Below are 21,974 nucleotides of genomic sequence, written 5' to 3'. Positions count from 1 at the left end.
TTAGACTGCACGCCAACACTGCTCCTTCCAGCCTGGCTAACGGCCTCCAAGCAATTGCCTAGCATTTCGCCTCCTTAAGAATCTAGAAAAGTTTGACCGGGTTATTTGTGGGATTCAGAATGCCTTAATGACAGCAATACAGATAAAAACAGATGGGTAAAAATGGGGAATTCCTTTTCTTAGATGCTTAGGTTTAATACTGTACTTTCATCCCAGTGGCAGAAACAACGCAAAAGAAATAAGGCTTGCATATCTGCTTTGAGAAATGCAACATAATTAAATTAATCTCAAGTAAGGAAAAAACCCATCAAACCTGTATTGAGAAGAAGTTCTACGGAAGATTCATTAATAAAATCCTTAAAAAGTCCATGAGTTCAGTACAACTGGTGAACGGCACTTAAAAAGTAACAGTAATTTAACATTTAGAGAATGCTTACTGTGGATTTACAGTAATGTGCTAAATACTATTATGTGGATTATCTCATCCAATCCTCAAAACACCCCAATATGAGTTCCAGTTTATGAATGGGAAAAACCAAGGCACAGTTTAAGTAACTTGTCCAAGGTCACACAGCTCAATAAGAAGTGGAGATAAGATTTGACACTGGGCCTATACTCTTAACCAGAACTATGGTACCTCTCTAATAGTATGTACTTTCTGCTTTCCTCTTGTTCCTACGTGAATCTGCAAAATGTTTAAATGTAATGGGCTTTCAATGTTACAAAAATCAGGGATAAAGAAAACTCTATGATTTAGACATTCAAAGTCTTCATGGAAAGGAGGACATACCATATTGGTCCATGGACAGTGCCCAAAATTCGACCTGCAATATAATACAACCAAGGAATAATGAAGTGGATTTGACTGAAGACACTGGATTATTTTTCAGTAGGATAAAATGCAAATTAAGTCCCGGTAAAATTCTGAAATGTATCCTGTAACTGCTTGTTAATAATAAATACGGATGCAAACTTTTAACGATAATGACTATGAATATATTATCTCTTGGCTAACATGTATGTGAAATGCAGGGACTCTAAACATAAAATGAACGTTGACTGGCCTGCTGCAGTCTGGTAGCATTCTCACATTGGTTGTACATGCTTATTTAAGTAATTGCCTGACTGTAAATGAACAGAGGTATTAAAGTAAAGTTGGCACAAGGCACAGCATCCACATGGCGCATTCTTTGTTCCCAGAGCTTTATTCCATCAATACTTGGAAAATAGAGAACTCACTAAATGAATAATGGAAGTACACAAGATAGTGTGAAGGTCTTTTAAATTCCTCAAATTGTCAAGCATCTTAAAGTTCTTTTCTGACTTTGAGCTCCTTGTATTCCATTTTAAGTACTAATTTTGCCAAAGAACAAGCTCATCCCCTTCAAATTTTAACTTTCAAAATAAGATCCTGGTAAAAGCTCATCATTTTCCATGTTAAATATTAATTTTGCCGAAAAACAAACTCATCCCCCACTCCATTTTTAACAGCTTCAAAATATGACCCAGGTAAGTAAGAATAAAACGGGGCAGGAAAATCGAAAATGGAAAAAAAAAAAAACGACTGAGAGAAGAGGCGACAGAAACGATGGAATGACAGGGTCACCTGAACTCAAAACCAATTCACTAAGCCGCTTCTGGTTTTCCCATTGAACTTTCCCTATTAAGACCAGAAGACACACCCTACACCCTGCCGGTGGTATTTTCACAAGTACAGATGAGGGAAGCAGCATGTGTTATTTAACGCTATGGACCACAGACATAATTCGGGGGTTACCTCTACGTGTATGGTGGCATTACAAACAACTACTACTGCATGTCACCTTGCTCTCATTCGAGTTCGGCTAGTAAGGACAAAAGGACCGACTATCCGTGTTGATGGCCGGGTTGCGGGGCTCCCCTCGGAGCCCAGCTAGCTCTCGCCCTCCGAAAGGCACCAGCGCGCCACTGCGGACACGCTCTGCCGGCTCCGCGTCTCCAAATCCGGCCCCGCAGGGCGCGCCGCCCGAAGCTGGTCAGGCAGTGGGCGGCGGGGTCCCGCGGCCTCCGGGGCGTGAACACCGATGCTCCCCGCGCCCCGGCCCCTCGGGGCCCCGGCGTAGAAACGGAGGCGTGTTCCAGCGGGGGGCACTCACCTTCTTCCAATTCGAATTTCTCCAGCATGCCGGCTTCCGCGGGTCCCGGGGCCGCCGCCAGCGCCGCCTGAGGAGGAGGAGGACAGGGATCAGCATGCGCTCGGCGGCGCTCGTCCCCGGCCGCGCGGGCGGGGGCGCGGGGACGCGGGGACGCGGGGAGGCGGCGCGGGGGCGAAGGGCGGGGGTGCCGGGGGTACAGGGGCGCGGCGCGGGGACGCGGGGGGCGGAGGGCCGAGGGCCGGGGTACCGCGGTGCGGACGCGGGGGCGGGGCCGGGGGAGGGCGGGCGGGCACGCGGGGCGGAGGTTAGGGGCGGGGGGGCGGGGCGAAGGGCGGGGGCCAGGGGGAGCGAGGGGGCGGAGGAGGACGCAGGGGGGCTGGCGGGAGTGCGTGGGGGTGGGGCGGGGCGCGGGGGCGGGCTCCGCGGCCCCGCCTAGCGCTCCGGCCTCGCTCCGCGCCGAGTCGCCGGGAGGAGGGGCCTCCCGGGCGGCTGGCGGGGCGGGGGGCGGCGCGGCGCGGCCAGCGCGCCGGCACAGAACAGAATGGGCGGCTCAGCCAGTCCCCGGCCCTCCCCCGCCCCAGGCCGCAGGTGGCGCGGGCCGCGGCCTAACCTGCCGCCCCTCCTCGAGTGGAACGGTCCGCTTTCCGCTCCCCCCGCCCCGGGCTTTGGTATGGACCGGCGAGAAGGAAGCGTGGGAAGAGGACCCCGAGAAGCCAGGGGCTGGCTCGCGCGAGGGCCGCCGGGGCGCCCCTCTCCGGCCGCGGCCTCCTTTCCGCCGGGGCTGCGGACCGGCCATTAGCGGAGGCCCGTTTTCTCATTCTCGCCTCATCTTCCCACCCCACTGCACACATCGACTCACCTTCCCCGGCCACCCACGGCAGCGCGTCCCTGCAGGTTTAACCTGCGCAGGTGTGGTCTCTGCCAGTCCGGGGGTGGGGCACGAGGGGAACGCCACCAGGTGGGGGTGGAGTGGGCGGGGCGACGTGCCAGGGAGAGGGGGATGGAGCTGCAGAGACCCCAGAGGGAGACGACACCGCAGACGGGGCGGGGGTGGCGGGGTGGGGAGGAGTGATTGCTTGCTTTCCAAATTTTAGATTAGACTGCTCATCCCTTTCCCCTATTAAAATTTTTGTTCCGTAGGTTACACGTATTGTAGATGCACTACTTTGCTATCAGTTTTACCCAGCCATATAACTCTTAATTTGCTTCTCCTCTTCATAACCGATTCTCTTCTTTAGTGAGCCACTGCCCGAAACACACACGAATCAAAATCTGGCCCTGGCCACTGCTGTCACTCTGGATCTGGGTATCTGAGACTCTCCTATCACCAACTCAGGTTGGCAGGCAGTGAGGCTGGCATCCGAAAGCTTCCTGGAAGAGTAGGGTAGCTGGAGAGGGGACAGGCACCCCATTTCGTGAGGCTCTCCTGTGTGACAGCCAGTGTCTGCACCCTGTGCAAGGAGGCCCTTAGCTCACTGCAGCGTGCAAGGGCCCTAATAGGGAGATTAGCTCTCTAGCGCTGATTCCAGCTGTAAAGGGGCCTCCACCTCTTGAAAGGAACTTGGTTCTGTCAGTCTAGCAAAACCTAGCCTGGAAGGAGGAAGTACAGAAATCTCCTTTGTGCTTTTTGCTCTGTCATCTCAGTTGGACCAATCCCCGTTGTCTTAGTCTTAATTAAATGTGTGGGAGGGAGGAAAAGAAGGCAAAACTGATTTTGTAAGACATCGGTGGTAAAACCCCTCACCTATGTCATGCTTAACAACAAAACACTGAATGCTTTCTAAGTTCAGGAAGGAAGCAAGGATGTCAGCTTTCACCCTATACTTATTCAACATAGTACTGGAAGTTCTAGCCGCTGCAATAAGGCAAGAAAAATAAATAAATAAAAGGCATGCAAATTGCAAAGGAAGAAATAAAACCATCCCTATTTGCAGATGACATAGTGTCTGCATAGGAAGTTCCAAGGACTACTTAAAAGAACAAAAACAAAAACAAAAAACCCCAAAACACCAAAACTAGAACTAGCAAGTTCCACAAGGTCACAGGATACAAAAACAACACACAAAAATCACTTACATTTGTGTATACTAACAATGAACATGTGGAAACTGATATTAAAGACAGTATTATTTACAATTACCACGAAGAAAATTACTTAGGTATTCACTTAAGAGAACATGTACAAGATCTGTATGCTGAAAATTACAAAATGTGGATGAAATGATAGAAGACTTAAATAAATGGAGAGGCATTCCATGTTCATGGATTGGAATACTCAATGTAGTAAAGATGTCAGTTCTCCCCTAGACTTATCTCTAGGTTTAATGCCATTCATATCAAAATCCTAACAAGGTATTTCATGGACAAGATAAGCTTATTCTAAAATTTATGTGGAAAGGCACAGGCTCTAGAATAGCTAAAACAATCTTGAAAAAGAAGAACAAAGTGGGAGGAATCACTTGATTCAATATAGAGCTTCAGTAGTCAAGGGGGGAAGGGGGGTTGACACAATGATCAACAGAAACAAGTAAAGAATCTAGAAATAGACCCACAAAAGTATGTCAAACCAATATATGATAAAGGCGCAAAAATAATGCTGGAGCAATTGGATGTCAACAGGCAAAAAAACTCAATATTAAGCCTCACACTGTATACAAAAATGAGCTCAAATTGTGTCATGGACTTATAAATAAAACAAAACTATGAAACTTTTAGAAAAAAATGGGAGAAAATCTTCGGGATCTGTTGATAAGCAAAGAGTTAGCATGATCCATAGAAGGAAAATTAATAAATTAGGCCTCATTAAAATTAAAAATGTTTTCCCTGTGACAGACCCTATTGAGAAGATAAAAAGACAAGCTATACAGTGGTAGAAAAATACTTGCAGACCACAAAGCCAACAAATGACCAGTCTCTGGAATATGTAAAGAACCCTCAAAACTCGATAATAGAAAAAGGAAACCATCCAGTAAAAGAAATGAAGAGACATTTCACTGAAAAAGATACACAGATGGCAAATAAGAACATGAAAATATGCTCGACATCATTAGCCATTAGAGCAATGCAAATCAAAGCCACAATAAGCTGTCACTACACACCCATTGGAATGGGCAACAGAAAGATAGTGACCACACCAAATGCTGGTGAGGACGCAGAGAAACAGAATCACTCGTGCACTGCTGTGGGGATGCAAAATCCTACCACCACTCTGTGAAACAGCATGGAGATTTCTTACGAAACTAAACACCCAACGGCTACATGACACATCAGTTGCACTCTGGGGCATTTATCCCAGGTAAAACGAAACATGTTGACACGAAAACCTGTATATGAATGTGTATAGCAGCTTAATTTTTAATAGTTAAAAACTGGAAATAACACATCATTCAACAAACTATGTTACATCTATACTATGGAATGCTACTCAGCAATAAAAAGCAATGAACTATTGATACATACAGCCACATGCATGGATATCCAGGGAATAATGCCAAGTGAAAAAAGCCCATCCCAAAAGGTTATATGTGGTATGATTCCACTATAGAACATTCTTGAAATGACAAAAATTATAGAAATGGAGAACAGATTAGTGGGGGCTAGGGGTCAGGGATGAAGTGGGGGAACAGAGGTGCCTGTGGTTATAAAAGGGCAACAGTGGGATCCTTGTGGTGGGACTGTTCTGTATCTTGACTGTATCAAGTCAGTATCCTGCCTGTGGGATCATACCATATTTTTTCCCCATAAGTCAAGCTAAGCTGACTTAATTGTGTTGAGGAAATAACAATGTGGGTTAATTTAGAAAAAAAACTTTATTGAGATATAATTCACATACTATAAAATATGATTTTTAGTATAGTCACATGGTTGTGCAACCACCCGTGTTCACAACATTTTCATTATCCCAGAGACAAACCCCATGCCCATTAGCAGTCACTATTACTCCCTAACCCTCATGCCCAGCCTCAGGCAACCACTAACCTATTTTCTGATCCTACGGATTTATGCCTATTCTGGACATTTCATATCAATGGAACCATATAATGTGTGGTCTTTTGCCTCTGGCTTCTTTCACTCAGTATCATATATTCAAGGTTCATCCATGTTGTAACATTTATCAGTACTTCATTTTTTAAAAATTGCTGAATAATATTCTGTTGCATGGATACACCACATTTTGTTTCATCCATTCATCAGTTGATAGATATTTGGGTAGTTTCCACTTTTGCCTGTTGTGAATATAAATATTGCTGCTATAAACATTCATGTACAAGGGTTTGTGTGGACGTATGTTTTCATTTCTGTTAGGTATGGATTCAGGAATGAAAAGTCTGGGTCATATTTAACATTTTGACAAACTGCCCAACTGTTTTCCACAGAGGCTGCACCTTTTTACATTTTCACCAGAAATGTATGAGGGCTCCAATTTCTCCTGTGCTCTAGTTTTGCAAGATGCTACCATTAGGGGGAAACCAGCTTTGAATGACCATCAGAAGAAGAAACTTCAGCCTGAAAACTTAATCATAAAATGGCTGCCAAAAAAGCTTTCCTTTATGCCGTGAGGTCGGCTCTGTGTTCACTTTGCCTTTTTGATTTTAAATCTTAAATAGCTACTGAAAGAAATAAATCAACCTTAAATACCAGATAAGGGGCTCCTGAATAATTTAGCATATCGAAACCCGCAGCTTCAATGTTTCCCTGCTGTCTTCCGTGAGCTCTGGCTCTCTCTGCAAAGGTGTCCTCCTCCCGCGTGGTAGGATGGGAAACTCCCAGCAGTGGGGGCTGGAGATGTGCCTGCCCCCAACCCCAGCGGCTTCTACACCCACCCCTGTGCTGACGGCCTCCTCCAAGCTTGTCACAAGCCCACAGCTTTCCTGAGCTCCAGACCACCTCCTGGTCATCTCCATTTGAATTTTCTACAGACAACTCAAACTCATCCATCTCAGATGGCCCCTGGGTCCTCGCGTTTGTCTCAGCATCCTTTGAGGCCGCCCGTTTGTCTCCACAATGCTCTGCAGCTAGGCTTGTTGCTGGAACAGCTCCAATCCCTTCCCTACCCGGGAGCCAGACCTCCTTTTGAAAACACACTTGTTCTTGTTACTCTGTTCAGAACTATCCAATGACTCTTAGGAACCTGTAGGAATGTCCTGCAAACTCCTCAGCTCCGAGCAGGACCTGATCGTTTCATTTCTTCACCTTCTCTTGCCAACCCCCTCTGTTTCCCCTACACTTGAGTCTTGATGCTTTGTTCGGAATACACTCTGCTCCCTGCACTTGGGGTCTGAAGATTCCCTACTTCTGCCACTTGACTAGTTTCTGCCCATTCCTTTAAGAATAAGTTTTAAACATATAAATGGCCAAGAGGCACATGAAAAGATGCTCAACATCGCTAATTATCAGAGAAATGCAAATCAAAACTACAATGAGGTATCACCTCAGACCAGTCAGAATGACCACCATTAAAAAGTCTATAAATGGTAAATGCTAGAGAGGCTGTGGAGAAAGAGGAACACTCCAACCCTGTTGGTGACAATGTAGTTTGGTGTAGCCATTACGGAAAACAGTACTGAGATTCCTCTAAAAATTAAAAATAGACTTACCATATGATCCAGCAATCCCACGTCTAGGTATATATCTGGAGAGAACTCTAGTGTGAAAAGATATATGCACTCAGTGTTCACGGCAGCACTATTACAGTAGCCAGGACATGAAAGCAACCTAAATGTCCATCGACAGATGACTGGATAAAGAAGCTGTGGTATCTTTATACAATGGAATACTACTCTGCCATAAAAAAGAATAAAGTAATGCCTTTTGCAGCAACAAGAATGGACCTAGAGATTGCCATTCTAAGTGAAGTAAGTCAGAAAAGAGAAAGAAAAATACAATATGATATCACTTATATGTGGAATCTTAAAAAAAGACACAAATGAACTTATTTACAAAACAGAAACAGACTCACAGACATAGAAACAAACTTATGGTTATCAAAGTTTCCCCTTTGATATATAGAGGGGAGGGATAGATTAAGAGTTTGGAATTAGTAGATACTATTATATATAAAATAGATAAACAACAAGGTCCTAACATATAGCACAGGGAACTATATTCAATATCTTGTAGTAACCTATAATAATAAGGAATATGAAAAAGAATATATTTATATGACTGAATCACCTTGCTGTACACCTGAAACTAACACAACACTGTAAATCAACTATAAAATAAAAATAAAAAGAATGAGTCTTAAGAAGAAGGCTCAGTCTTCACCAGGAAGCCTTTCCTGATTCTTGACCTCTTTTCACAGCTCACCTGGTTAGCTGCTTCTCTTACCCCACAAAAGTCTACAAGGCACTTAACACAGGATTGGGATTTACTTTTCTGTCTCCCGCAAATCCCATAAACTCTTGGAAGGGGAAGAACGACTCTGTTTGATTATCATTGTATTGCCTGTGCTGACACATAGTAGGGATACCAAAGATATTTGAGTGAAATGAATTGTTTGTTATTAGCAAATCAGTTAAAAACATGGTGGGTAAGCGGCTGACTTTCAACTGCATAAATGGGTTCAGAGATGATTTCAACTCATCTACTCAAGCTTCTCCTGGACCTCATTCCTATGTAGAAATAATTATACCCACTCTCCTTTGAGCGTTGGAACTGGTGTCTTGAAGCAAAAAAAGAAAGCGACTGTGCTAAGGAGTAACAACAACAAACATTTCCATTTTAACAGACTCTCTCTGAGGACAGAGGCTGTCGACAGCACGTCCCGCCCCGGTTTGGACTGTTTGGACGTCGGCAGGGAGCCTTGCCAGCGCTTGCTGTGACCCTACAATTGTAGTTTCTGTTAAGTAAAGACAGTTGATTTTTTTAAAAAAATTGGTGTAGAAATTTGATAAAAACTCGAAAATATAAGACATTTAACACCATAACTAGGAATTCTTTCTGATTGATTTTAATCATTATATTTGGGGGAAAGTTTTAGTTCATTTTGATACTTTTCTAAATAACAATTTCAGATAGTATAAAATAAAGTTAGTTCCTTCCTAACATTCATTTTTGATTTCCTTTAAAGAGTATTTATTCCACAGGATCTTTTCAGAGGGTATGGCAACCAATTTCTACAATTCAATGTCAGTTGAGATCTGTTTCAAAGGCGGTTTTATTAAATAAGAGATGAAGAAAATGGACTAAACCAAAAAAAAATCCTTTTTGTTTGGCTTCCTTCTGTTAAATTATCTTCTAACTTCCAAAAAATAGACAATGGTAAGATTTTGAAAACAATCATTCCACAAATATTTACTATCTGCTATGGAATATTTACTATGTGGCAGGAACTGTGAAAGGTGAGTCAATTAAATATCTGGTATGGTTTGAAATTCACATAAAAGACATGAAGTAGGAACTCTAAACATTAGTTAGTTCCTACTATTAGAGGTTAGTTTGTTACTCTTCAAATTCTGATTCTGTGGAGCTCATTGCTCAAGATCTGGAATTTGTATTTCTCTTGCCTTTCACAAATAAATCCAAATTAGTCTTTATTTTTTTGCTACTTGAAATATTTTATTATCAGGTTTGTGTTTAACATGACTTACTGCGGAACTGAATACATGCTATTATGTTGACAATTCTTATTAACCCATAATACTTTGCAAATGAAAAGATAAGTATTGCTCAACCAGTTCAATTAACCTTTCAATTCTTACTGCATCGAGCCATAAACTTTGAAATGTGTTGTATTTCTTCCTACCACAAAGCAACACAAAACATGATATAAAGTCACAAGGACACAAATCTTTCTTCACTGTTCTCTACTCTCTATAACTGGCGGACTCATTAACCCTTCCCAGAACAGACCACTGGTAATAGTATTTTCAGCCCTTTTTACCCCTTCACTAATGGAAATTTTGTCCAGAAACTGGTGAAAATTTCCAGAAATGATGGAGACAGACTATTTCCATTTTTGTTCTGTTTTGTTCTACAGACAGCGATCAAAAGGAAGTACAGTAGTCAAGCTGAAATTGAAGGGACCTGTTAATGCTTCCGTTTCACTGTCTGCACTTGGCTTTGGGGAATTCTGTGATCATCATTCACTATCTGTGGTGTTCTGGAGGATGGATGAGGGTGAACTCAGGACACAGAGCCAACTAACTGCAGGTGTAGGACTTGCCTACCTCAAAATGTAAATCTTTCAAGAAAGATGTTTAGTGTATCTTTTTTTTTATTGTGATATAATTTCCCTACGATAAACTGTATCCATTTCAAGCATACAATTTGCTGTATCAACTGGAAACCACTATTCCAATCAAGATATAACACATTTTTCTTACCCCAAAAAGTTTCCTTATGCCACTCTGCAGTTCATTCCTACTTTCTCTTCACTGTCTCAGGCCACCAGTGATCTACTTTTTGTTACTACAGATATTTTCTAGAATTTTATATACATGGAATCATACAGTATCCACTCCTTTGCACCTGGATTATTTCACTCAGCGTAATGATGGTTCAGTATATCAGTTGTTTGTTTGTTTTTATTACTGAGTAGTATTCCACTGTATGAATATGCCACATTTTGTCACCATTCACCTGTTGATGGACATTTGGGAAATTTCTAATTTTTGACCATTGTGAATAAAGCTCCTGTAAATATACATTGCCAAGTCTTTGTATGGACACATTTTTCATGTCTCTTGGATAAACAGCAAAGAGTGGAATGACTGGGTCATTTAATTAGCTTTTTTTTTTTTAAAGTTTTTCTAGTGGGTATATAATGGTTTCTCATTGTGGTTTTAATTTGCATTTCCTTGAGGACTAATTATATCTTTTAATGTGTTTATTGGCCATTCTTAGATCTTCTTCAGTGAAGTGACTATACAAATCTTGCCCATTATCGATTGGATTTTTTTGTCCATTTTTGAGTAGTATAAATGTGGCCAACAAATGCTAAGACAGCTCCTGAGGCCCCCACCTCCTGGTTCTTCTCCTTGAGTGTGAGCTGGACCTAGTGACTTGTTTCTAATTGACAGAACACACAAAGGTGATGGGCTATCCCTTCCAAGATTAGGCTACATAAGACTGTGGCTTCTGTCATACTAGCAGACTCTCTCCGTTCATGGCTTTGCTGAAGCAAGCTACCATATTGGAGATGCCCATGTGACAAGGACCCAAGGCCCTCAGTCCAATAGTCTGCAAAGTACTGACTCCTGCCATCAATCCACATGATCTCAGAAATGGGTCCTTCCCCAGTCAAGCCTTCAGATGACACTCAGCCCTGCCTGATGTCTTGACTGTGGCTTCATAAAAGACCCTTAAGCAGAGGACCCAACTAAGCTGTGCCTGGACTTCTGATCCACAGAAAGTGTGAGATCTTAAGTACATGCTTTCAGCTGCTAAGTGTGTGGTAATCTGTTACACAGTAATCGATAATACAATGTTTTAAAAATATATAGTTAAGGGGGAGAGGGTATAGCTCAAGTGGCAGAGCACATGCTTAGCATGCATGAGGTCCTGGGTCCAACCCCCAGTAGCTTCATTAAAAAGAAAAACAAATATTAAGTAGATAAAACTAATTACCTCCTTCCCACCAAAAAAACCTTTTATATATATAGTTAAGATTCAAGTTCTTTGTCAGATACATGTATTGCAAACATTTTATCCCATTCTGTGGCTTGTGTTTTCAAACTCTTAACCATGTTTTACAAAGAGCAAAATTTAAAATTTTTGATGTGCTCCAATCCATCCTTTTATGAATCATGCTTTTTGTGTCCTATCTAAGACATCTCTACCTCCCCTAAGACTGTGAAGATTTTTTTCCAATGTTTCCTTCTTTATATTTTGACTTTTACATTAGGCTTATGATCCATTTTGGTTTAATTTTTTATTATGATGTGTGTTAAAGGTTCAGGGTCCTTTTTCCCACGCTGATATCCAGTTGGTCCCCATGTTTTTTGTTGAAAAGACTGTATTTTTATCTCTGTACTTTCATCATGACCATCCTGTCCTGATTCTTATAGCTCTACAGCAAGTCCTAAAATCCGGTAGTGAACATACTCTAATTTTGTCCTTCATTTAAAAAATTGCTTTGGCTCCTCTAAGTCTTTTGATTTCCACGCACACTTAGGAATTTAAAAAAAAAAAAAAAAGGCCGCTGGAATTTTGGTTGGGATTGCATTCAATCTGTAGGTCAATTTGGGAAGAATTCACATCTTAACAAAGTTGAGTCTTCTAATTCATGATCATGTTATATCTTTCTGTTTAATTATCTCTGATTTCTCTCAGCAATCTTTTGTAATTTTCAGTGTAGAGATCTTGCATGTCTTTTGTTAAATTTATTCCTAGGCATCTTATTATTATTATTATTTTTGATGCTCTTGTAAATCAAGCTATTTTTAAAATTTCATTCCCCAATTGTTTGCTGCTACCATAGAAAGATGAAACTGATTTTTTATATATTAGCCTTGTATCCTGTGACCTTGATGAATCTACTTGTAAGTTTTAGTGACTGTTGTGTTGATTACTTGGGATTTCCTACATAAGTAATCATGTCATTTAGTACCTCTTACCTTTAGTTCTTTACTTTGTGGTTCCCTGATACTGCATAATCTTACCTATATTTATGTGTTTAGTGTATTACATGTATGCTCTGATTCTTACCTAAATATATCATTTTATTTGTTTCTTTGTTCTGAAAAGATATTTCTGTTACTCTGCATATTATATACATAGCATATATAAATGTGTATGTGTAATATTATGTATTATCATATACAATAATATGTATAAATATAAATGTATATATTCCCCACTTTAGACTCAGTCATTAGCAATGTGTGCCCCTCAGTGTGTGGCACACTGTACTAAATTGTAGTGGATACTGTTGATTGTCCACTTGGCATCTGTTCCTCTCCCACCATCTTCCTTCCTCAAATAACCTCCTAATTTTGTCACAGCATGTACCCTTTTCTTACACAAGTCTTGATGGTGACAATCTTTCTTAGGTTATCCTGGACTAAAGGGAAAGACTCATAGCTGGAGGGAGCCAGCGCCCACACTCACGTGTGCATGTCCCCACCTGCCCCCTGTTCTTGCCACAGACAGCAGTCACCCTGAGTACTATTGAGGACCAGTCTTCAGATGAAGCCAGTGCTGAGAGAAAGGACTTGGGCTCTTGGTGACGTCACTGAGTAGACCTGTATCTCACCTTGCCGGCGGCCTGTCCTACCTCTGGACCAGCAATAGGACACATTAGATGCCTTCGCCCTGCAAGTCAGTTTGAGTTGGAGTTTTCTGTTGCTTTGAATATACACTGTCAGAACATCCTAAGTGATATTTGGGTATTATATCAGATACAGGCCCTGCCCTTAGGAGATGATATTCTAATTTGGTGCGGATTATAGTCTATAATTGTGGAAACTACATTTCTGCATATGTAACACTTACAAAGTAGTTTAAATTAAAAAAACGATAGCAACTGCATAGTGGATACAAATGCTAAGGTACTTTGAGAGGAAGGCTTCCTAAAGAGATGTATCGAGGCAGATTTTGAAGGAAGCAAGACTGTGAAGGAGGGCATCCGAGCTCATGGCGAGGGCAGAGGACAGTCTCTGAAGGTAAAGACACTTGCAGGACACAGAGGGCAGATGGCCTTTATCTGAGAGTGCAGTGTCCTTGCAGAGAAGTTAAAGAAAGATTGGTAGAGACCACTGGAAGATAAGGGAATGGAATGAGATTTCATGCGTAGGCTGTAAGGAGTGAATGGCAGTTGTCTCCAACTGTTTTTGGCCATATAAAAAGACCTTAATGTCTGTGTGGAGTGGAAATGGTTGGATATGGGAGGGCCTGGAGTCAGGGAGAATATCTCACATGTCTTTACAATGAATGTAGAAATGAAGCAAGGCTGAGAAGTATCACGGAGATAAAAATAGTTTGGACTTGGTATTTCAGTGGATTAGGGAATAAATAGAAAAGAGGCTAGAATATCACAGAAAATTGGCAGGATGAGCTTGTTTGAGGTAAGAAGAAATGGGAAACGCTATGATAAAGCTGTTAAACTTCAGATGGCTGATTGTCCGAGTGCACCTTTGGGCTGTAACCAGGGAAGCTGTAACCTTTGTGGCTCTACAGCAAAGGAGGAGAGGGTGGGGTGACAGAGGTTTTTGATTTATCAGCTGTGCTTCCCAAACTTTAGTCAGGTGTCCATTTTTTTATGTCATAGCCCCATATACAATGGGGCTACAATACAACCCCCACATACAATCTATACAGTTATTTAAATTGACTTTTAAAAAAACCTAGTCTTTAGGCAAAATTCCATGAAATCATAGGTTTGAAGATTCTAAATATTTTTTCCCGATACACAAATACATTGCTGTTAAAATGTTCATCCTCGTATGGCCTCAAGTCATCTTGCACAGCACGGTGGTTCACCCTACACTTCAGGAAAACCAGTCTAGGAGGGCAAGAGAAGGTGGTGCCCAGAGCCAGACGCGAAAGGCTGGTGTTTGCAGGGCGAAGGGAGGAGACTTCCAGCGGGGCGACAGGGGCCTCTCATGGGGGCAGTAAGGAGAGTCGATGGCATGAAAGAGAAGCAGCCCCCGGAAACTGCCCACGAGCCCTGGCACTGGAAGAGGAGAAGGCGGGCTGTGAGTAGGCAAGTCTAAGCCAGTGTTTTGAAAGCTGTCAGCAGTGACCCATTCATGACTCATGAAAGCAGTTTAATGGGTTGGAATTACCTTCGTTCAAAATGAAGTGTCCTAGAAATACCACTTTGCTCGGTAGGTTGCTGAGGGTAATTATTGTTTCCAGAAAGCTGTTTTAATCATGTGTCCGTGTATGTGAGTAGATGGCCAAGTTGTTTTTCTTTAATCGTAGTTTATGGCCATAGACTAGATAATAAAGAAAGATGTCTACATCTTCTGACACCTCTCGGCTGAATGATTTAGTCCTACATGTGGGACACTGGCTACGGGAAACGTGAAGCTTGTCGCTCACCACTCAAGTCTCCCTTCACCCGAAGAAGCAGGCAGTGTCCGGAGGAACTAAGGCAGGCCTGAAGCAAGAAGAATGCTTTCAACTCATTCGTTTGTGTGTGTGTGTGTATTTGGGACTGGTGGCAGGGGGTGTTATTTATTTATTTTTATTTATTTATTGGAGGTACTGGGGATGGAACCCAGGACCACGTGCACGCTAAGCATGCGCTCTACCCCTGAGCTATACCCTCCCCCCTCATTTTTTTTTTTAAATTTTCATTTTTTAAAATTGAAGTATGGCTTGATCTCAACTCCTTCATGTTTAAGTTGCAAATAATATAATGAAAACTTAGTCTACACTAAACTGCCTTGACATGCTGGTTGGTGTTTTTCATGGTATTTTCAGGTCTGTAGACCTCCATGTCTGGGAGGACATGCTCACACACACACACACACACACACACACACACACACACACGGGAGGGGCAAAGAATAACGACTACTTGGTACTACTTGGTATTACTTGGTACTTCTACTTTTTTTCCCAAACAACAAACATTTAAAAGAAAAGTGGTAATGGTTTATTATTCTCCTGCTGGGAAGTGGGTGGTTAAGAAAACTTTCCCTCCAGGGAATGATCTGTGGGCTAGGATTGGGACCAGATGTGGGGATGAGGTGACGGTCATAAATCCTGTGACACTCAGCAGCCCACATCTGTCACTTAGCATTCCTAAGGATCTGTGGATCAGTGCCTTGCAACAGCAGCGTACCTGGGAGCTACACTAGCAGTCTCCAAGTGTGGTCAGAGGACGCCCGAGCGTCCCGGCAACCTTTTCAGGGAGCCTACGGTCAAGCTGTTTCATAGCAACGCTGGGGCATCATCTGCTTTCCACCCACTGCTGCCTGTACTTGTCACTGTCGGCACGCTGGGAAGCCCCAGCCCCCAAGCTCACATCATGGCCCTGGCAAACCATCCCAGACTTCTGCTCCAGGGGCAAAAGCCAGTTTCACCTAAAAGTGTCCTTGATAGCGCAGCAAAATTTATTCATCTTATTAAATCTCAACCCTTGGATACATGTCTTTTTAATGTTCTGCATGATTAAACAAGAAGTCTATATAAAACACTTCCGTGGGGTGCTGACTGACGACAGTGTTCTTGAGGTAAGGCTCTTGGGGACTGAGATGCCTTTTTTAAGTGAAACATTGAGAAGCTGAAGAACTGTGGTTACTCAGACCTGGGTACCTGGCAGATATTTTTCCAAACTGAACAAAGTGAGTCTGTCACTTCAAGGAAAACAACTGACCAGACTTGTTGCCAATGATAACATTCACGTTTTCAAGTAAAATTAGAATTTTGGAGAAGCTGTATCTGCCACAATGAGCCTGACAGCTCCCCAATACTTAGAGGCGTCTCCAGGAGAGACTGGTAGGGTTATTAACAGACGCGATTTTGCTTTTTGGATATTGTGGCATGAAATGGGCTACCTTTGGACGATCTGCATAAATCATTGGCTTGATGTTTTCTGAGTGACCAATAAGTGATGTTATAAAATTGTGCACTCAAAGTGCAAAACAGAGTGATGGGTTTTAATGTAATAGAGCAGACTCTATTAAGTAGACAATGAAAATTCATTAATATGGTTTCAGATTGCACACTGCAACTAACCTTTAAAAAAAACTACCACTTGTCAAGAAGACTACCACCAGTTTTCTGAAGAGGCTATTAAAATACTCCTCCCTTTTCCAACCACATTTCTGTGTGAGGCTGGGTTTTCTTCATGTACCTCAACCAAAACAACATATGGCAACAGAATGAATGCAGAAGCAGATATGAGAATTCCACTGTCCTTTAACTAAGACATTAAAAAGATTTGCAATAATGTAAAGCAATGCCACTCTTCTCACTATTATTTATTATAAATATATTTACGATAATACGTAAGTTTACTATTGATCTTTTAAAATAAATATTTTAAATTTTCTGTTTTAATTCTAATATGGTAAATATCAATATATGAAACCCACAGAAAATAAGCCCTTGGGGTCCTCAATAATCATGAGTATAAAAGGGGTCTTGAGACCAACAGAGCTGAGAACCACTGAACTGCATGGGAGCAAAACTCAAAACTCAAAACAACTCACTGTCTAGTACAAGTTAAAAGAGATGCCCCTTCATCCTCTCTTCTGGGTTTAATGACCTTGGATTGTTTAGGTAGGCATTTCTTTCCATGTTTATTGAGAAACTTACTTTGATTAAGAGAAAATCTTAATGATCATAGTAGAGCCCAGTACAGTTACAAAACAAAAAACACTAATTTGAAAAGATACATGCACCCCAATGTTCATAGCAGCACTATTTACAATGGCCAAGATATGGAAGCAACGTAAGCGTCCATCAACAGATAAATGGATTAAGAAGATGTGGTGTATATGTTTGTAATAGAATACTACTCAGCCATAAAAAGAATGAAATTCTGCCATTTGCAGGATGGACCTGGAGAGTATTATGCATAGTGAAGTAAGTCGGACAGAGAAAGACAAATACTGTATGATATCACTTATATGTGGAATCTAAAAATAATACAAATGAACGTATATAGCAAAAGAGACACAGACTCACAGATATGGAAAACGAACCAGTGGTTCCCAGTGGGGAGACAGATTAGGAGCGGGGCAAGTTAGGGGTGTGGGATTAAGAGACACAAACTACTATGTATAAAACAGAAAGCAACAAGGATATACTGTACAGCACAGGGAATTATAGCCGTTATCTTTGGAGTATAAACTGAAAAACACTGGAACACTATATTGTACACCTGAAACTAATATAATATTATAAATCAACTATACTTCATTAAAAAAACCCAAAACCCCCAGAAATTTATATTGCCTTTTATAAACCAAGAAGTCTTGTTCTCTTTATCCCATTCACGTCATTCATTCATTGATTTTTTTTTCATTATTAGAAAACCACCATTGGGGGAAGATACAGCTCAGTTAAACCTAATTACCTCCCCATCGAAAAAAACACCCCAAAACACAAAAACATATAAAAACAAACAAACAAAAACCAAAGACCCACCTCCTAATACTATCATCTTTGGGGGTTAGGGTTAAAAAAAAAAGAAGAATTAAAAAGAAAAAAGAAAAAAAGAAAACCACTATGAAATTCACTTGTTGGAAAAAAAAAAGGGGTTTGCCTAAATGCTTTCAACATATATATTTTAAATACAAAGCATTTTTAGCTATTTTAGTGTTGACTAACATAGCTTGAATCACCTTCAGTTTGAAAACAGGATAAAAATGATCCTTATAAAATGAGTTCTGGATAATTAGCAGACAGGGATAATTTAGTTACACCCACCCACCAACATGACAGCGCTGCATAACCTCAGGCGACCAGTACGATCAGACGCATGAGGGGATCTGTGGGTTTTGTTCTTTTCTTGGAGACATCTTCCCAGGCTTTCCAGGTTCCAGGCAAAACCTGGACACTCCACACGGTGGTCCCACAGCCACTTCCCTTCCCCAGCAGCCTGGGCATCACTCCTGATGCCTGGGTCTTAATTTACATCCTCATCGAGAAGGACCAGATGCCCCAGTATCTCCCTGAGGAAAGGTACGTGGGTAGGTAATTTCTTGAGAACTTGCATATCTGATAATGGCTTTCAATTTGATGTCCTGCCAAATTACCAATTTTGAAATCATTTCCCTTCCATTTTGAACGTATCACCACACTGCCTTCTAGCTCCTGCTGTTCTGCAGTCTGACGCCATTCTGACTCACAATTCTTGTTTTTAATTTTTATTTATTTTTTTTTAATTTTAAGATAATGTCTTTCTCTCTGATGTTTTGAAACTTCATGATGCTGTGTCTTGGTGTAAGTCTTTTTTTTTTCCCTTTTGTTTGTTTTGTTTCATTTTGTGCTGGGTGTCAGTCTGGAACCCAGGTCCCTTCACGGACAGGCGATAATCTTTTTCTCTTCTGTCTTCTTGGTTCTTCCTCTCTGGACTCCAGGTATTTAGCAGATGAACCTCCTGAACTGATACCCTCATTTTCTCTTTTTTACAATAAATGTTTATGTTGGCCTTCTGTCTACATTCTGGAAGATGTGCTCAACTTCCACCTTCCAGTGCAGGTGTGTGTGAATCTCTATGCATATGTTTGCATAGTTTTATATTCCTAGATCTCTTGATCATAGAATACTCCTCCCTCTGCCCCCTGCCCTTTTTTATAGCATCCTGTTCTTATTTCATGGCTGTAGTACCTTTTATTCCCTTTAAATGCTTCCTCCAAGTTCCTTTTTTCTATTTCTTTGGTCTCTGTCTTTCACAATAGAAGTTTCCCTCAAATGCCTGATTTTCTTTGGATGCTTATTTAATAGCGATGTTCTGAAGGGCTGGGTGGGGGCTGCACGCGTGGGTGGGAACCATTGACTGGTGGGCTTCCCTGTTGAGAAGTACCAGTGGCAAGCCAAAGTTTCCATTTCTGCAGGTCTTTCCTCTCAAGACAAATCCATTTTCCTGCTTGGGTGGGTGAACAAGGGGGCCGCCCAGTGCCAACATTTTGGGAGTCAAGCAGGGGGACAGGAGCTGGCAGTGGGGGTCACCAGTCTGTATAGAGGCTTTTACTTGATCTCTGTTTTCAGAACTTGTACTCCCGTGCAAATATTCAAAAAGCAGACTCATCTTCTTGTGAGGGTGAGAATCTGGGTCGTCTGTATGGTAACTTTCAAACAAACTCACACCCTTGCCTTCAGAGTTTCCTGCGTCTTCGAGCCAGAGTCCCCATGTCCCTGTTTCAGCTGAAGGTGAGTTTTTCAAGAAGAGCTATAATTAAAACTAGAAGCAGTCATCAGAAGAAGCATTTAAATACAGCAGTGAAGTCTTTATGGAAGCAAAACAAAGCCAATAAAGGAAGTGGACAGGATCACAAAAGCCACACAGTGTGGTTGTAAATATCGTTCAAAAGTTTCTCGAGGTTACGAGCTTATTTATCTAAGGCCTTGGCCAAGGCCTTTTTAGTGCCTAGGTTTTGGAAACTGCGGCTTAGTCTTAGTGTTTTGTTTTGTTTATAACTCTCCTCAAAAGAATGCAGCTTGAAAATTAAGTTTTGATTAGCACTGTTCTCCTCTAGTGTCCTAAAGAGTGTTTAAAGTTGTTTTTTAAACAGTCATTATTTACAAGATTTTTTTTTAAAAGCTTCATCATCCCCAGCAGCTCAGAACCTTTCCTCCCCTCTCTGCCTGCCCTAAACATTATCGGCCGCTCGTCAAAGGATTACGGCGCCTGCTCTCCGGCTGCTGGTGAAGGCTCGTCCCAGATCAGGCTTGGGAGGGGCCGGGAGGACAGAGCGGCTCAAACAGGACGGACTCTGAGGACCCGAGGACCCGAGGACACATGCAGCATTTTAGGTTTTACCAGCAGAAGAATGATCGAGAGCTGAACAAAGAGGAATTCGCTCCCAGCATCTGGGGTTTCAAGGGGCAGCTTGGTTTCTTCTCCCAAACTTTTCCTGTCCTTGGTCTGGCATCTGGGACAGTGTCCAGGACAGAGAACTGAGACAAATGAGGGCCAAGGAGGAGGAGGAGCTCGGGCTGGGTTACTGCTGTTGTTGAATTCTTTTTTTTTTTTTAAAGTACTCTTTCTGTTTGTTGTTTGTTTGGGGAGGGGATAATTAGGTGCATTTATTTACTTATTTTATTTATTTATGTATTTTACATGGAGGTGCTGGGGATTGAACTCCGGACCTCGTGCACGCGAAGCACACTGCCACTGAGCTACACCCTCCTTCGCGAGTTCACTCTTGTAAAGGAAATTATTCCCACAATTAACCTCAGGAGCATTGCCCCAATTCTAGGAATCACTGAGGAAATACGTGAACAGGTAATTATATTTATTTTTCTCCTTACGCGTTGTTTCCTTGGGCATCCTTCAGAAAAGAACAGCAATAGTTTTATACTCGTAAAGGGCTCAAAATACAGAGACTCAGAGGGCCCCGTCTCTGGGCAGCCGTGCCCTGCCAGTGGGAGGACTCGAGTCCACAAGGATGCTGCCAGGCACTGTCCTTTCCATTTTCCTCTTGAAAATAACCTGTCAGCTACCAGCTGGTTCCTCCCAAGAGGCCTTAGCCGTCCCTAAGTCTTCAGTCCCCACGGCTGCGGCCTCCCGTGCCTCTCAGGGAACTGCGTGTGTGGACGTGGAACTGAGGGGGAGACACTGACTGCTGGGGCAGCTGGGCAGCCTCTCCTGGACGAGAGCCTCCCCTGGGAGGCGGGCCAGCAAGGGCGAGGAGGGTGCATCCTGGAGCAGGCCACCTGGGCCTCAGCCTGCCTCTCTCACCTGAACTCGGTTTTAAACTCCAGCACTGGCTCTGCTGTTTGCCAGGCCCAGAGCGAAATGAAGAACAGGGGCCCCGGGCTCCAGAATAAAGAATTTCAAGATGATGCGACAACAACAGAGCATGAAACCCAGAGCGGGCCCCTCTAAGCAAGGGCCCTGTGTGACGGTGTGGGTCACAACCATGAAGTGTCCATGCCTCAATGTCCCCATCTGTCAAGTGGGGATCAGAGCTGTGCCTGCCTCATCGGGCTGTAAGGAATGCGTGAGTTAACGGCACATAAAGCACCTGTACCAGCAGTTAGTGAGAGCCCAGGGAATTATTATCACATCCCCACTCAGACCATACGTCACGTCAGACCAGCTCAGACATCCTACCCAAATGTGATGAACATACATCCTCCCAGTGCTCTGTGATTTGGTAACAGTCAGACCAACAAACACAACGTTATAAATCCAGTTAACAGCACTGAGTCAATGACGATGTTGCATTTTTAAACCCTGGGAGTTCTTCAGTGAATAAACTAGAAAGACTG

General features: G+C 42.4%; 1 protein-coding gene and 1 long non-coding RNA gene across 13 annotated transcripts in view; one reads left to right on the top strand and one right to left on the bottom strand.

Annotated features, from left to right (window-relative positions):
- The window catches only part of PRKAG2 (protein kinase AMP-activated non-catalytic subunit gamma 2), a 240,974-nt gene that overhangs the window by 51,922 nt on the left and 167,078 nt on the right, over positions 1 to 21,974 (bottom strand). For 7 of the 12 annotated variants that reach the window (XR_004321209.1, XR_004321210.1, XR_004321211.1 and 4 more), the window contains one exon: positions 2,136 to 2,202. Coding sequence is in view for 2 of the 12 variants with exons in the window: in XM_032483075.1 (XP_032338966.1) it covers positions 2,136 to 2,202 (67 nt within the window). In the remaining 10 variants the exon portion in view is untranslated. Of the gene's footprint in view, positions 1 to 790; positions 828 to 2,135; positions 2,203 to 2,382; positions 2,417 to 2,994; positions 3,014 to 21,974 lie in introns of those variants that run through there. The other 5 variants (XR_004321214.1, XR_004321213.1, XR_004321218.1 and 2 more) reach the window with 4 other exon arrangements.
- On the top strand, positions 18,595 to 20,435 carry LOC116664782. Its single transcript, XR_004321223.1, has 5 exons — positions 18,595 to 18,719; positions 18,930 to 18,980; positions 19,118 to 19,238; positions 19,749 to 19,910; positions 20,302 to 20,435. It is a non-coding gene; the product is annotated as an uncharacterized LOC116664782 (long non-coding RNA).

The sequence above is a fragment of the Camelus ferus genome, chromosome 7 (genome assembly GCF_009834535.1).
Source record: "Camelus ferus isolate YT-003-E chromosome 7, BCGSAC_Cfer_1.0, whole genome shotgun sequence".
NCBI classification, from domain to species: domain Eukaryota; kingdom Metazoa; phylum Chordata; class Mammalia; order Artiodactyla; family Camelidae; genus Camelus; species Camelus ferus.
Note: the sequence above shows the minus strand (reverse complement) of the source record. Positions and strands in the feature narration are given on the sequence as shown.